General features: G+C 39.8%; 1 protein-coding gene across 2 annotated transcripts in view; it reads left to right on the top strand.

Moving 5' to 3' along the window:
- Nucleotides 1-15,580, top strand: part of LOC126354663 (transmembrane protein 184B) — a 129,144-nt gene that overhangs the window by 36,733 nt on the left and 76,831 nt on the right. For both annotated transcript variants that reach the window (XM_050004446.1, XM_050004447.1), the window contains exons 5-6: nucleotides 1,321-1,411; nucleotides 10,694-10,861. In XM_050004446.1, coding sequence (XP_049860403.1) covers nucleotides 1,321-1,411; nucleotides 10,694-10,861 — 259 coding nt within the window. The remainder of the gene's footprint in view (nucleotides 1-1,320; nucleotides 1,412-10,693; nucleotides 10,862-15,580) is intronic.

Raw genomic sequence — 15,580 nt, 5'->3', positions numbered from 1 at the left:
GTAACAACATTTTAATGGGGAAGGAAAAAAAGAGCATATAAGGTTAAGGATTTTGTCATTAATTTTTCTTTTCATTGTTAGAAGTGTGTGTGTGTGTGTGTGTGTGTGTGTGTGTGTGTGTGTGTGTGTGTGTGTGTGTGTGTGGTAACTCATAGAAATGATTATTTGTAAACTAACAATAATATAATGAAAAGGATAGATTGCTACATGCATGCGAAAATATTTTGTCGACACCGATCTACATAGGGAGAAACGATCACCATGATAAAATAAGAGAGAAATCAGAGCTTGTACGGAAAGATATAGGTGTTTATTCTTTCCGTGTGCTATACAAGATTTGAATAATACAGAACTGTGAAGGTGGTTCAATGAACCCTTTGCCAGGCACTTAAATGTGATTTGCAGAGTATCCATGTAGATGTGGATGTAGATGTAGATGAAGACGACATTGAGTTCCAGACAGGTGCAACAGTATGATTGTTATATTTTGAGCTCTCAGACAAAGCCTCCTTCAGGAAAGAAATACATACACATACACATTCACACAAGCAAGCAAACCTCATGCACACTTGACTGCTATCTCCAGCCACTCTGATCAGAATGCAGGTGTGTCAGATGGAAGCACCAGTCCGGAGTGGGATGGAATGGAGTGGTGTGGAGTGGGGAGGGGAAGGATTGCATGGTACAGGTGGGAGAGAGAAGAGAGTGCTGTGTGGTGGAGCATGTTTGGACTAGATAATGGTGACCCTCTCCCCCACACAGCCTCCCTATGCTGTGCATGGCAGCCTTGCCTAGCCATCTAGTCTCTGCATACTCTGCCAGGCAGTGCTCACTCCTCTTCCCCTACCTGTGCCCAGCCATCCCTCCCACTTCCCCACCCTAGTTGTATTCTAGCCAGAGAAGTGAGAGAATAGTGGTCATGTGGGCATGAGGTGCACATGCTTGTCAGTGTGTGCACGTTTTCTTTTCTTAAGAAAGGTTTGGTCAAAAACTCAGTGGGTAACAGTGGTTTCATTGTGCCTGTCTGTAACTCTGTGTTTCATCTTTACAGTGAGTATCAATCTATCCTTTTCATAATACTGTTGATACTCCATTCTGGACTTTCCATTGTTTGATATTTGGAAACTAATGTACACAGTTAATAGTTTTTGTTGTAATAAAATTAAGGGTTAATGATTATACTTGATTTGTTGCTTACTGAAACATAAGTGTTATAGTTTGTGTGAAGAACTTGAAAAATTAACACAGCAGCACTTTTGGCAATACAAATAAGCTGCATAACTATGAAGCAGTATTTATAAGACATATTTTTTATTCCAGCATTTGTAATTTACAATTTCTTGAGTCTCTGCTATGAGTATCTTGGAGGAGAAGGCAACATCATGAGTGAAATAAGAGGAAAGCCAATAAGGTAGGGAACAGCTGCATAATTCATTGTGAAAAAATAAAATAAAAAGCTAAAGTCTAACTGAATGATGTGTACAGTGTTGATCCACTTATTAAAACACAAACATGGAAACTAAGACATTCAGTATGTCCAGATATTTTGATTGCATTTACAATAGCTGCTGTTTATTTTTGTCCTGTGACAGTCAATTCCATTTTATTGTTCTATATTTCAGTTCAGCAAAATTAATCAAAATGTGACTGGTTCTTGTCACCAGTCATAACCACAATCAGGTTAAATTTGTTGTTTAATGAAATAAATAATTTATTCGGTTGACTCATTCATTCTTAAGATTTGGAAAGGGTCGTTGTATCATTTGTGTACTCACATTTTCTGGCCACTCTTTACTTTTGTACTGCCACTAAGTTTGACGAGAATTACTATTCCTAACTCTCGTGTCAAGTAAACCATTTCACTTTAGGTTAAATGCCTGTCAGAAGGCTAAGACAGTTGGTATTTAACTTGAGAATGGTTGAAATGTAAGACATGAATGCAGTGTAATAGTTTATTTAGCAGTGCATTCCATGTGTTGCATAACTAGCACATGTTGTAAAGTGAGTTCTTGTTCCTGAAGTTCTGAGATATTGTTCATGTGAGAAATAAAACCAAATTGATGCTGTGCCATGAAGCAGGTGCAGAGGCAATGGCTGTTTGACAGAGTGGGTGCTCTGTTTCAGAGCAGTATGTGTCACTTGTACTGGTTAGCGTATTGGTTTCGCATTATTCTGTAGATTGAGTGTTTGACATAGGACATCTCATACAGATAGGGTCAGGAAAAATTCACATGAATGCCAAAATGAAATCATTGATTTTTAGTGATGCAACACAAAGTTGATGGTTTTTTGTAAAATGCCCTGAAATTTGGCATTTTTCCCTTTTCCATGTAAAAGTGTCATAAATCTAAAGGCAGAAATTTACTAATATTGGTAACACATAGTTATTGAATGTTGAAATTATATTTTGACCTTTTCTCAACACAGTGATTTGTGTATAATTTTAAAATGGCTGTTTGTTTCCCATGTAAAGAATTATGGTTCTGCGTAGATGTGACGTCAAGCAAAAATACCCAACTTCCAACCAACTGCATTTTGGTAAGTTTAGCAGTGTGACATTTCCAGACACTTTGTATTTTTGATATTGTTGAGCAGGGAAATGCCTAGTGATCTTCTTAGTATCCACATTTCTGTGACATATAGTGAGCAGTCGGCATCTCTAGGTGTTGACCAATGCTTGGTACCATATATGCAACTGGCCTCACCATTCTATGGTATATCCAGACATTTTCTTACCACAAAGAACACCAGTGATGTGTTTCAATCACATCCAGGTTGCTTTGATTCTTGCTCGCATATCTTCATTAATATAACCTTCACTTTGTAGTTGAGAAGTAAGATATCTGAATGTACCCACATTGGTGAGAGGAGCTCATTAATTTGTATAGTTCCATGAGATGGAATCTTTTTGAGGTACTCAGTCTTGTGGATGTTTGAATGGAGACCAAATCTTTGCAAATAGTCATAAAGTGTTTGGAACTGAGTTTGAACATCATTCCTGGTATCCACCCCAAGATTTATGTCGTCAGTTTACAGTATTGTCCATGGTGCACACTTTTGTCAGTCACACATTATGGATCCATTACAGTGACAGAGCAGCAGAAACAGAGCTGAGCCTCTATGTACACCAACTGTCTAGGGAAGCTGTCAGTCAGTACTGCAGAGCATCGCAGCTGGCTGCTGGTGTTCTTGTGCAGCATTTTGACCCAGTTCATGTGTTTCCTGGATCTTGGTGACTGCAAAAACTTAGCAAATCATCTAATGTGGTACTCGAACAACTGCCTTCTCCAGGTCAGTAAAGTTAAGATGTAGCAACCTCCTTTTCTTGCAGAATTTCTCCATCGGCTGGCACACAGCAAAAATGGTATCTGGTATGCCACACCCCTTCACAGACCCACATTTATTTATTGAGTGCTGGACTATGTCCCATAGCTTGGCGTCAAGGGTACATTCTAATATCTTACATTACTGTAAACAGCTAGACTACTATTAAAGCACATGCATCTAATGCTCAGTAAATGTAATTGGAAATTGGAATTGTGTATAATGGCTATTTTTTAATTGATTGGGAATGGATTTTCATATTGTTATGTCTTGCACAGAATGACCTCATCCAATCCAGCCAGCATGTATTCTGAAGACATCACTCAAGTGAAACTTAACTTGCACTTTTCACGCATGATTTATTAAAAGTTTTTGATCAAGGCAATGAAGTAGATGCAGTATTTCTGGATTTCTGAAAAGCATTTGAGTCAGTGCCATGTCTATGCTTATTATTGAAAGAATGATAGTAGGGGGGTATCAAGTGAAATTTGTGAGTGGAATGAGACTTTTTGGTAGTTGGAACATAGCACGTTACCTTGGATGGAGAGTCATCGACAGGTGTTGTGGTACTATTGGGTGTGCCCCAGGGAAGTGTGTTGGGACTCTTGCTGTTAATATTGTATATTAATGACTTTGTAGACAATATTAATAGTAACTTCAGACTTTTCACAGATGATGCAGTTATATATAAAGAAGTACTGCCTGAAAGAAGCTGCTTAAATATTCACTCAGATCTTGATAAGATTTCAAAGAGGTGTAAAGATAGGAAATTTGCTTTACATGTTGAGAAACTGTAAAATCGTGTACTTCTCAAAACAGAAAAAGTATCTTATGACTGTAATATTAGTGAGTCATACTTGGAACCAGTCAACTCATACAAATACTTAGTTTTACCTCTTTGTAGGGAAATGAAATGGAATGCTCACATAGACTCAGTCATTAGTAAAATAGGTGGTAAACTCCTAGAATATTGCTCAAGTGTGTGGGACCCACACGAGATCTGATTTAGAAGGGATATTGAACATATACAGAGAAGGGCAGCATAAATGGTTACAGGTTTGTTTGACCCATAAGAGTATGTCATAGAGGTGCTGAAGAACTTGAACTGGTAGACTCTTGAAGGTAGATGCAACCTATTCCAAGAAAGACTACTTATGAAGTTTCAAGAACCCACTTTAAATCCTGAGAAATCTTACTTATAAAGTTTCAAGAACTTGCTTTAAATTGATGTCCCGCTTGGAGCGACGGGGGTACGGCACAGTGAGGGAAAACCCAAGAACTGGTACAATGGGACATACCCTTTACCATGCACTTAAAGGTCGTATGTGGCATATATATATGTTTGGAGTATGTTAACAAACTTTGCCCGTGAGTAGTAAACATGTTTCATGATGAGAAGATGCACTTCACCTTCTATTTGAAATAATTTCGATCATTTCATCTTCTGTTTTGAATTTTTATCACTCCTTGTCTTACTTGAGGAATTGTACTGTAGAGAGCAGTTTCGCTATAAGGCATACTTTAATAATTTTACAGATCTAGTTTAGAACCTTGGTGTGGTCCCACATTTTTGTTTTGTATCCTGCAGTGTTTCTTGTTCCAAAGTATATGAATGTTGAGTTTGTGGGACAAAGACAGGATTTTCATGAATGCTCCACAGGAGATATAAGCGTCCTTTATACATTAGATGCCACATCAGAATGATCGCAGCAAACACAGTCAGTAGATTCCTTACACTTTTTGATAGTCACATTCACAAATCAAAAATTTCGTATTGGCTGCTATCACAGCACTCCAGTTTTGATTGAAAGAATAATGAAGTTCAGTCCACTTTGAATTCACACATTAGTGGGTCATAGTATAGGATTCTTGCACTCTGGTCATACTTGGTAATTCTGATGAATTGTAGTTATGCATAACTCCACAATTGAAACTGTACAGTTATGAAAATAAATGAAAGTTTTTTCACTTCATGCAATGTTAGTCTGTTTGGTAAAATGTTAGCATTCAAAAAATTTGTGATTGCTGTGGGCCCTGTTGCAACGAAAAGAATTGAAGCGTATATCTTTTTTTTAATTTCATTGGCGATTATTGCCTCAGAAAAAAAGTTGTTACTGTGTTTCAAGGGAAGGAGGATGATTAACTCTTAACATACCTTCTTTTATGTGGTCATTAAAACTGGACCACAAACTCAAATTGGCGAAGGAAAGAGGAAAAAAATGGGAACCCACACAAAATCTAAATGTGTATGGCAGGAGGGGAGTTTAACATGGATCCTCCTGAATGCAAGTCCAGCATCTCAGTCAGTGTCGTCTTCCTCAGATGGTAAACTTCAGTTGTTCCTCACCCCCCCCCCCCCCCCCCCAATCAGCCCCATCAGTCTACTGACCGGTTTAATGCGGCCCGCCACGAATCCCTTTCCTGTGCTAACCTCTTCGTCTCAGAGTAGCACTTGGCAACCTACGTCCTCACTTATTTGCTGGATGTATTCCAATCTCTGTCTTCCTCTACAGTTTTTGCCCTCTACAGCTCCCTCTAGTACCATGGAAGTCATTCCCTCATGTCTTAGCAGATGTCCTATCATCCTGTCCCTTCTCCTTATCAGTGTTTTCCATATATTCCTTTCCTCTCCGATTCTGTGTAGAACCTCCTCATTCCTTATCTTATCAGTCCACCTAAGTTTCAACATTCTTCTATAGCACCACATATCAAATGCTTCTATTCTATTCTGTTCCAGTTTTCCCACAGTCCATGTTTCACTACCATACAATGCTGTACTCCAGACGTACATCCTCAGAAATTTCTTCCTCAAATTAAGGCCGGTATTTGATATTAGTAGACTTCTGTTGGGCAGAAATGCCTTTCTTGCCATAGCGAGTCTGCTTTTGATGTCCTCCTTGCTCCGTCAGTCATTGGTTATTTTACTGCCTAGGTAGCAGAATTCCTTAACTTCATTGACTTCGTGACCATCAACCCTGATGTTAAGTTTCTCGCTGTTCTCATTTCTACTACTTCTCATTACCTTCATCTTTCTCCGATTTACTCTCAAACCATACATTGTACTCATTAGACTGTTCATTCCGTTCAGCAGATCATTTAATTCTTCTTCACTTTCACTCAGGATGGCAATGTCATCAGCGAATCGTATCATTGATGTCCTTTCACTTTGTAGTTTAATTCCACTCCTGAACCTTCCTTTTATTTCCATCATTGCTTCCTCGATGTACAGATTGAAGAGTAGGGGAGAAAGGCTACAGCCTTGTCTTACACCCTTATTAATACGAGCACTTCATTCTTGATCGTCCAATCTTATTCCCTCTTGGTTGTTGTACATATTGTATATGACCCGTCTCTCCCTATAGCTTACCCCTATTTTTTTCAGGATCTTGAACAGCTTGCACCAATTTATATTGTCGAACACTTTTTCCAGGTCGACAAACCCTATGAACGTGTCTTGATTTTTCTTTAGCCTTGCTTCCATTATTAGCCGTAACGTCAGAATTGCCTCTCTCGTCCCTTTACTTTTCCTAAAGCCAAACTGATCGTCACCAAGCGCATTCTCAATTTTCTTTTCCATTCTTCTGTATATTATTCTTGTAAGCTGCTTCGAAGCATGAGCTGTTAAGCTGATTGTGCGATAATTCTCGCACTTGTCAGCTCTTGCCGTCTTCGGAATTGTGTGGATGATGCTTTTCCGAAAGTCAGATGGTATGTCACCAGACTCGTATATTCTATACACCAACATGAATAGTCGTTGCGTTGCCACTTCCCCTAGTGATTTTAGAAATTCTGATGGAATGTTATCTATCCCTTCTGCCTTATTTGACCGTAAGTCCTTCAAAGCTCTTTTAAATTCCGATTCTAATGCTGGATCCCCTATCTCTTCTAAATCGACTCCTGTTTCTTCTTCTATCACATCAGACAAATCTTCACCCTCATAGAGGCTTTCAATGTATTCTTTCCACCTGTCTGCTCTCTCCTCTGCATTTAACAGTGGAATCCCCGTTGCACTCTTAATGTTACCACCATTGCTCTTAATGTCACCAAAGGTTGTTTTGACTTTCCTGTATGCTGAGTCTGTCCTTCCGACAATCATATCTTTTTTGCGAAGAAATCATGGGTAACAGAAGAAATACTTCAGTTGATTGATGAAAGGAGGAAGTACAAAACTTCAGTACAAACTCGTATTCCATTAATGTTATTGTCAGTCATGATATGACAAGTGTGGAAGAAAGCAATATGCTTGTTGACTGCTTGAGATGCCCAATATGGCGTTTAAGAATGAACCATATGGTGATACGAAACACACAACTGACTGAAATATAATGGACACAAATTACGAAAAGGAAAGTTGCTACTCATTATATAGCAGAGATGCTGAGTTGCAGATAGACACAACAGAAAGACTGTCACAAAAAAGCTTTCAGCCAGCAAGGTCTTCATCAAAGTAAATCACACACACACACAACTGCAGTCTCTGGCAACTACTGCAGCCACAGTTGCCAAGAGACTGCAGTCGTGTGTACGAGGTGTTTTTCCTTTTTTCTTTTCTTTTTTTTTTTTCTTTTGTGTGTGTGTGTTTGTTTTTGATGAAGGCCTTGCTGGCCGAAAGCTTATTTGTGACAGTCTGTCTGTCGTGCCTGTCTGCAACTCAGCATCTCTGTTATATGATGAGTAGCAATTTCCCCTTTTCATAATATTGTTACATTCCATCCTGGATTTTCCATTGTTGGATATAATGGACACAAGAAGATACAAAGCCGTGCTTCTTTCATGTATGGCATTAGTGTGCTTAAATCTATTCAGCACATGCGTATAACAAGCTTGAAAATAAAGCTGATTGTGACTCCCGTAACCACATTAAAGGAGGAAAGGAATCTAGTTTTTTCAAGAAAATCAAAGTATTAATAGAAAAAGAGCTATAGTATTGGAAATATTAAGCAGTATATTTCAGTCTGTGCTCATTGCAAAAAGTAACATTAAATTTGGAAACCTTTTGTATTATAGCAGGAGAAGAGCCCTGGAATTAGCTGTAGACCTTCCATTCTTTTTATATTGGCTAGAGGCAATGTATATATCTCAGTAGTTTCGATCTTTGTTTAATTGAATGAGAGGAGTTGTTAATTTGTATTCCTGAGTTAATTGATTGTCTTTTCTATATCTTCCCTTTCTGTTTGATTTGTTCGTCAGCTATTCTAGAGGCATATTTCCCTTTTTCTGTGCTTCATTGTGAGAGTTTATGCTTTAATATTTTTGCAATCTGTCATAAACAAATAAGGCAATTTTGTTCATTAGTTACATGGAACTCTTACTAGTAACCACAATAATGATGCAACTGCAAAGTACCAAACAGTATTAATAGTAATTACAGTGCTGCATATGTGCTATAGATTAGTGTTTTATTTAACTGTTTAGAGATATTGTTATACACTGAGGTGACAAAAGTCATAGGACAGGACAGTGCTTTGCCAGAGCTGTTATATATCTCATGTGATTCATGTGAAAAGGTTTCTTGCATGATTATGGCAACTCAGCGGGAATTAATAGACTTTGAACTTGGAATGGTAGTTGAAGCCAGCCACATGCATGAGACATTCCATTTCAGAAATAGTTAGGCAAATCATTATTCTGAGAGCCATAGTGTCAAGAGTGTGCTGAGTGCTGAGAATACCAAATTTTAGGCATTACCTCTCATCACGTACAACGCAGTGGCTGGTGGCCTTCACTGAACAACCAAGAGGAACGGCGTTTGTATAGAGTTGTCAATGCTAACAGACAAACAACACTGCTTGCAATAACTGCAGAAATCAATGTGGGACATGTAACAAACATTACGTTAGGACAGTGCAGCAAATTTGGCATTACTAAGCTATGGCAACAGACAACCGATCCAAATGCCTTTTATAACAGCAGAATGTCCCCTGCAGTGCCTCTCCTTGGCTTGTGATCATATCAGTTGGACTCTTAGACAACTGGAAAACGGTGGCATGGTCAGATGAGTTCCAATTTCATTGCTAATGGTAGAGTTCGAGTGTGGCACAGACCACATGAAGCCATGGACCCAAGTATTCAACAAGGCATTGTGCAAGATGGTGGTGATTCTGTAATGGTGTGGGCAGTGTTTACATGGAATGAACTGGATCCTCTGGTCCAACTGAACAAATGTTGACTGGAAATGGTTATTTTTCGCTACTTGGAAACCATTTGCAGTCATTGAAGTACTTTGTCATATATAAAAATTTCATTGTCGTTCGGAAACAAAGTGCCATGTCAGAGAATTCTGAACAATTTGTGCAAATGATTTGACCACCCAGATTGCTGGCATGAATCCCATTCAACATTTATATGACATAATTAAGAGGTCGATTTGTGCACAAAATCCTGCACTGGCAACACTTTAACAATTATGGGTGGCAGTAGAGGTAGCATGGCTCAGTGTTTCTGCAGGGAGCTTCCAAGGACTTGGTGAGTCCATACCATATCAAGCTGCAGTGCTATGTTGGACAAAAGGAGTTACGACACAATATTAGTAGGTATCCCATGACTTTTGTCGCCTCAGTGTATATGATCTCATTACTCGAGAACAAAACCTTAAGTGAAACTTGGATTTGAATTGGGGGAGATTAAGTAAAGAAACCAGACAGTAAAATTTGTTACCAATTTCATATATTAAAGATTTGCAGTGTAAATGCAGATTGTAAGTAGAATTTAAAACATGTATTTGGTCCCACCTTCCACACCTCCATAAATAGCTGCCTCTCCCATCGTCTCAGTGTTGTACGTAAACTTCGTATAACTTTGAAAGTAAATTTGAATCTTTGATGCATCAAATTGAGAAAATCCACAACTGAATCATTATAACATCTTTAAGCACAGTCTATTAACACTCTTACTTTCCCTATGATCACTGGTGTCCTGTTGTATTGAAAATCATCAGATCTGTTAATGTAAATAAAAAAGTACGTGCTAAATTTGGTTGTACCTAACTTATCTAACACACACATGATATATAAATCAGAGTATGAGCTATCAATCAAAATAGCATAGCAGTCGGTTAGTTTTGACTGTTGTATGCAGTGTCCCTCAGAAAATGAAACCAAATGGTTGCTCTGCAGCTATGATAGGTATTATATACAGTGTTCTACTTATCACATGTGTTTCAGATAAATAAAGTGAGGTCAGACTTGGCATTTTCTTTATCTATGTGAACAGATTTGAAGATCTTTAGTAAAGAATGAAACTGGTGATCTTTGTGAAAAAAATTCAATAATGGATTGCATTTGAAGTATTGTTGACTGGTAGATGAATTTATTTTGCATAGCTAACTGAAATTTTTATATTATGTGTAATGTTTTCTTTTTATTTGCAGATCAAGCTGTTTGTATGGGACATGCTGTTTGGTGGGCAAGACATATACTATTGGTTTTCTAAGGTTCTGTAAGCAAGCAACATTACAGTTCTGTCTCGTCAAACCCCTTATGGCTTTTGTTATAATTTTCCTACAGTCTTTTGGCCATTACCATGATGGTGATTGGAGGTATGTTTGTAAGGAAGTAGTGTTAGAAATATTTCCCACTACACTTTGAAATTTTTCTCTCTTTTTCAGTATATTCCAGCTCTACGTATTTCACTTTTCCCATTGCTCTGATACCACCCTCCACCCCTCCTCATCTCTGTGAATACCCCTCTCCCTCTCACTCTGGTCTCCCCAATGCTGCCCCCATATCATCAATCCTTTGTATCCTTGCTATACTGACAGTGGTGTGATGGTAATTGCAAAGCTGTGTGACCGTGTTCACTTACAAGGAAGTCAAATTTGTAAGTTTATTCACAATATCTGTTTAAATTAACAAGCTACAGGAATTTAGCATGTCTGGCTTGCTGTATGGAAAATGTTTTCATTTTTAAGACAGGTCATAATATCGGTTTGCACTTGGTGTTTTCTCTGTAACAGCTGAATGATAGGTAGTATTGTCCCTGCCCATTACAATATCTTAGTTTGGAGTTAGGCATGATAAAAATTGTACTGTGAACAACCTCTTCAAAGTGATAACATTTCTTTCAGCGTGATACACTGCTGTTTTTCTTGCATATAAATGAAAGTTTGCTCCCAGGAATTGAACCTGCGGAAACATGCATAACAATTATCCAAGAACCTTTTCTTATTGGAAATTTAGAACTGGTAGTACCAACTTTCATTTTCCATGATGTTTTCCTTGAGCGATTCTGGTTGACCTATGATTCATTGAGGTATTACACTGCTAAACCACTGACTCCCCTTCTTTCGCTTATCTTCCGCATTAATGTGGCTTGTACAGCAGCTATGTCACTCATTTCATTTAACATTTTATTCCATAATTAATTTCCACATATTTAAAGCTAATGTTTCTTAAAATTCTTTGCATTTCCAAAATAAATAAATAAATAAATTGCAGTAATTGGAAGAAACAACTTTTTGTTTAAGGAGACTTTATATTTTTTGTTTGTTTGTTTGACAATGCCTGAACATTTATTCGCTAAATGCTGCTCTTAGCATCCGAAGGTGGCCATGTCATTGAAACCAGTTCTGATTGTTTCATAAAAGAGTGAATGTGTTAACAAATAAACAGAAATTGAAGGTGTAGTAATATCCCCCCCCCCCCCCCCCCCAATAGTTTGCAAGTTCTTTAAATGATTTAAATGATTAATTAGACCAAGATAAATGATTCTCTCTTTGCAAAAAGTTTGTAGTTGTAGGTGATTATCATGCAGTGATGATAAACTTTAACTATTATCTCCAAATGATTGCAATTAACATTTTTCATAGTTTTCACTTTGATGAATTTCCAGGAATTTCAAGCTCAGTCTTAAAAAATTGTATTATATAATTTTTCCCATAATGCCTCTAGTATTATAATTTGTAGGATATTGGATACACAAATGTTAATTACAGCAGTAAGTTACAATTCTTTCATTTCATATATTTCATTATAATAATGAACTCTCTCAACATGTGGGTCCCACCTTCTCATGGTTACCGCAGTCGACTAAAATATCATGGTGACACTCACTGCAAAGCTCTCCATCCATGGAGAAAAGAATACCACATTGTCACAATTTTGTAAATACTGCAGCCAACAGATGCAAAATTTTGTGGATATATTTAAATAATGATAATGCAAGTGCATTGAAACAAAAAAAAAATTGTTAACACTTATCTGATGTGCTCATGCAAGAAAGACATCAATATTTGTAACACTACATATCCCAACTGATTGACATAGATATTTAAGATCCCTGCTTTGAATTCTGTGATCAATCAATTACAACAAAATGCTGGAAACATGATCAGATAACATAATAATGAAAGCAACACACCATATGTACCAAGGGTATTCATTATTAACCACTCGTAAATTATTGTTGCATGCTTATATTCCCAAGAAAAAAGAAGTTGAACACATTAATAATGAAAGATACAGCTTAAATGTCTCTCAAATCTATGCACTGTGTGTCCTCAGAGTACTGAAATGCATGCATGTTTCTGGTCTCTCCCTCCCTCTCTCTCCTCCTCCTCCTCCTCCTCCTCCTCCTCCTCCTCCTCCTCCTCCTCCCCCCCACCCCCCGCCCCCCGCCCCCTCTCCCAACCTCCCACCTCCCACCTCCCAATGGTACAGGTGGATAACTGTCAGTATGTTTACTGGATTCACTGGCAGTATGTTTACATAACTAGTTGGTCATTGAACTCCATACAGAATCAAATTCTCACTCTCCACATACATATATGACTTCCAGTAAGCCAATTGCTCCCTCCAATGCCAGAAACAAATTTAACTACATTTATAAAAGAGTTGGCTTAATAAACATGACTGTACTTCACGTGAATCATACAATAGGTCTTGTCTCTACCAACGCTGGATTAAGAGTCTATAAGAGTACTTTTTTCAATTGTTCTTGTTTCACATGACAATAGTCAGTGACACAATATACACAGAGTTGCATATAAACTCTGTGGTTCTTCCTTACACACACACTAGCACATCTATGGATTGTCTGACAGGTACTTGTCTGTGCCCTTCAACCGCCGCGTCTACCTTCGTCCTGCAACTGATTTTAAACCTGCACACACACAGACATGTGGTGCACAGTAGGTAGGATTTTACCATCCCATACTTGTATCTAGAATATCGTGTGTTCGGGACTGTAGAAGGCTGAGTGGTTCTAGAATTTACCCAGAAATTCTCGAATCACTGCATATAACCACCCTCTCCCCCCACCCTCCCCTGCCTCCCCTCAGATCAAACACGATATTTTATTTTTATACATAATCATTATGCAAGTAGTATCACTTATAATAACATTTCATATCCTAACCCCAGGAATAAATCTCCGGCCAGTACGGTCTCTCCTCCAAAGCACAGAGGCAGGGTGAAAGTTCAGCCACCCTGATCACTGGCTCCCATATTACGGTGGAACCTGAATGGGTTCAGGACGCATGTGGCCGAATTACAACTCCTTATACGCGAGTGCCCCTTGTGCTTATGTTTCCAAGAGACACATTTTCGGGCCACTGATTCTCCTTCTTTACGGGGCTATACCGTATATCGAAAAGATGATCTTACGGGGCAAAGGGCAAAGGGTGGTGTTGCGGTTTTTATCCGTGACATGCACCCCTCATCTGAGCTCCCTCTTGTCACCGACTTGCAAGCAGTTGCAGTTGACATTCTTGTGGGTCGGAGGCTCACAGTCTGTTCAGTTTATTTACTACCTCCGGATGCGATAGACTCTGAGGCTCTCACGGACCTTATTAGCCAACTCACCCGCCCATTTCTTCTTCTGGGGGACTTCAACGCTCATAATGTCTTATGGGGCTCTCCGACAACTTGCCCCACGGGTCGCATTCTGGAAAGCGTCATGATGTCTGAAGAACTGTCTCTCCTCAACTCTGGTGCTCCCACTCATTTCTGTTCTGCTTCCGGGTCGTCATTGGCTATTGACCTTTCCTTTTGGTCTCCAGCACTCGCGGATTCTGCTCTGTGGGAGGCTGCAGCTGACCTCCATTCTAGTGACCACTTCCCCCTTTGGATTCGCATCCTGGATGAGGCTGTGGCATTACCTCTGCAGAGCTGACTGGACACTTTTCAGCCAACTGGCTGTTTTGGAACACTGTGCCAGCATCCACGAATGGGTAGACCATGTTACAGCCGTGATCTCCCATGCTGCTGAATTGTCAATCCCACGGTCATCCGGTCATCCCAAGAGGCGTCCTGTCCCTTGGTGGACCACTGAGTGCCGCTCAGCCATCCTCGCCCGCCGTGCAGCACTGCGCCGCTTCAAGTGCCGTCCCTCAGCTGACAATCTTGTGGCCTTTCGGGTGGCAAGGGCCAAAGCGCGGCGAGTGATTAAAGAGAGCAAACGACGGTCATGGCAATCATTCTTGAACTCCATCTCTCGCTCCACTAGTTCTACGAAAGTATGGGAAGCCATCAGGAGGATTTCCGGGAAACTCAGCCAGCTCCATGTCACGGCATTGCTGCATCAGGGATGTCTCCTCACGGTGCCGAGAGACATTGCCCAGACACTGGCCATGCATTTTGCGGACTCTACCGCCACTATTAACTGTGATCCAGATTTCTGCCGCTACCGCACTGCCATCGAAAGGGGTCACTTGGACTTCCGGTCTCCAAATTCTGAACCCTATAATTGCCCCTTCACAATGTGGGAACTGGATTCTGCGCTGTCTGTGGCTCATGATACTGCGCCTGGTCATGATCAAATCCGGTACAGCATGCTGCGGCACCTGTTGCTGCCATCCAAGGAAGTTCTCCTGAACTGTTTCAATATGATATGGTTATCCGGCACGTACCCTGACTCGTGGAGGGAGGCGATTTTGATTTCCCTCCTCAAACCAGGGAAGGACCGAACACATCCCAGTAGTTATCGAAGTATTGCTTTGACGAGCTGTGTTGGGAAGACGCATGGTCAACTGCCGCCTGGTTTGGCTGCTCGAGACCAGGCAGCTCCTTAGCCCCTCTCAGTGTGGCTTTCGGAGATGTCGTTCCACTATAGACAACTTGACCCTGCTTGAGGCCGCCATCCAGCAGGCCTTTCTACGTAACCAGCATTGTCTAGGGGCCTTCTTTGACATTAATAAGGCGTATGACACTATTTGGCGCCACCTTATCCTCAATCAACTCCATGAGTGGGGCTTTCGTGGCCGTCTCCCCATCTTCATTCGGTCCTTTCTTTCTCACCGCCTCTTTCGGTATCGAGTTGG

This window comes from Schistocerca gregaria, chromosome 3, assembly GCF_023897955.1.
Source record: "Schistocerca gregaria isolate iqSchGreg1 chromosome 3, iqSchGreg1.2, whole genome shotgun sequence".
Taxonomy (NCBI): Eukaryota; Metazoa; Arthropoda; class Insecta; order Orthoptera; family Acrididae; genus Schistocerca; species Schistocerca gregaria.
This window is presented reverse-complemented; position numbering and strand designations above follow the sequence as displayed.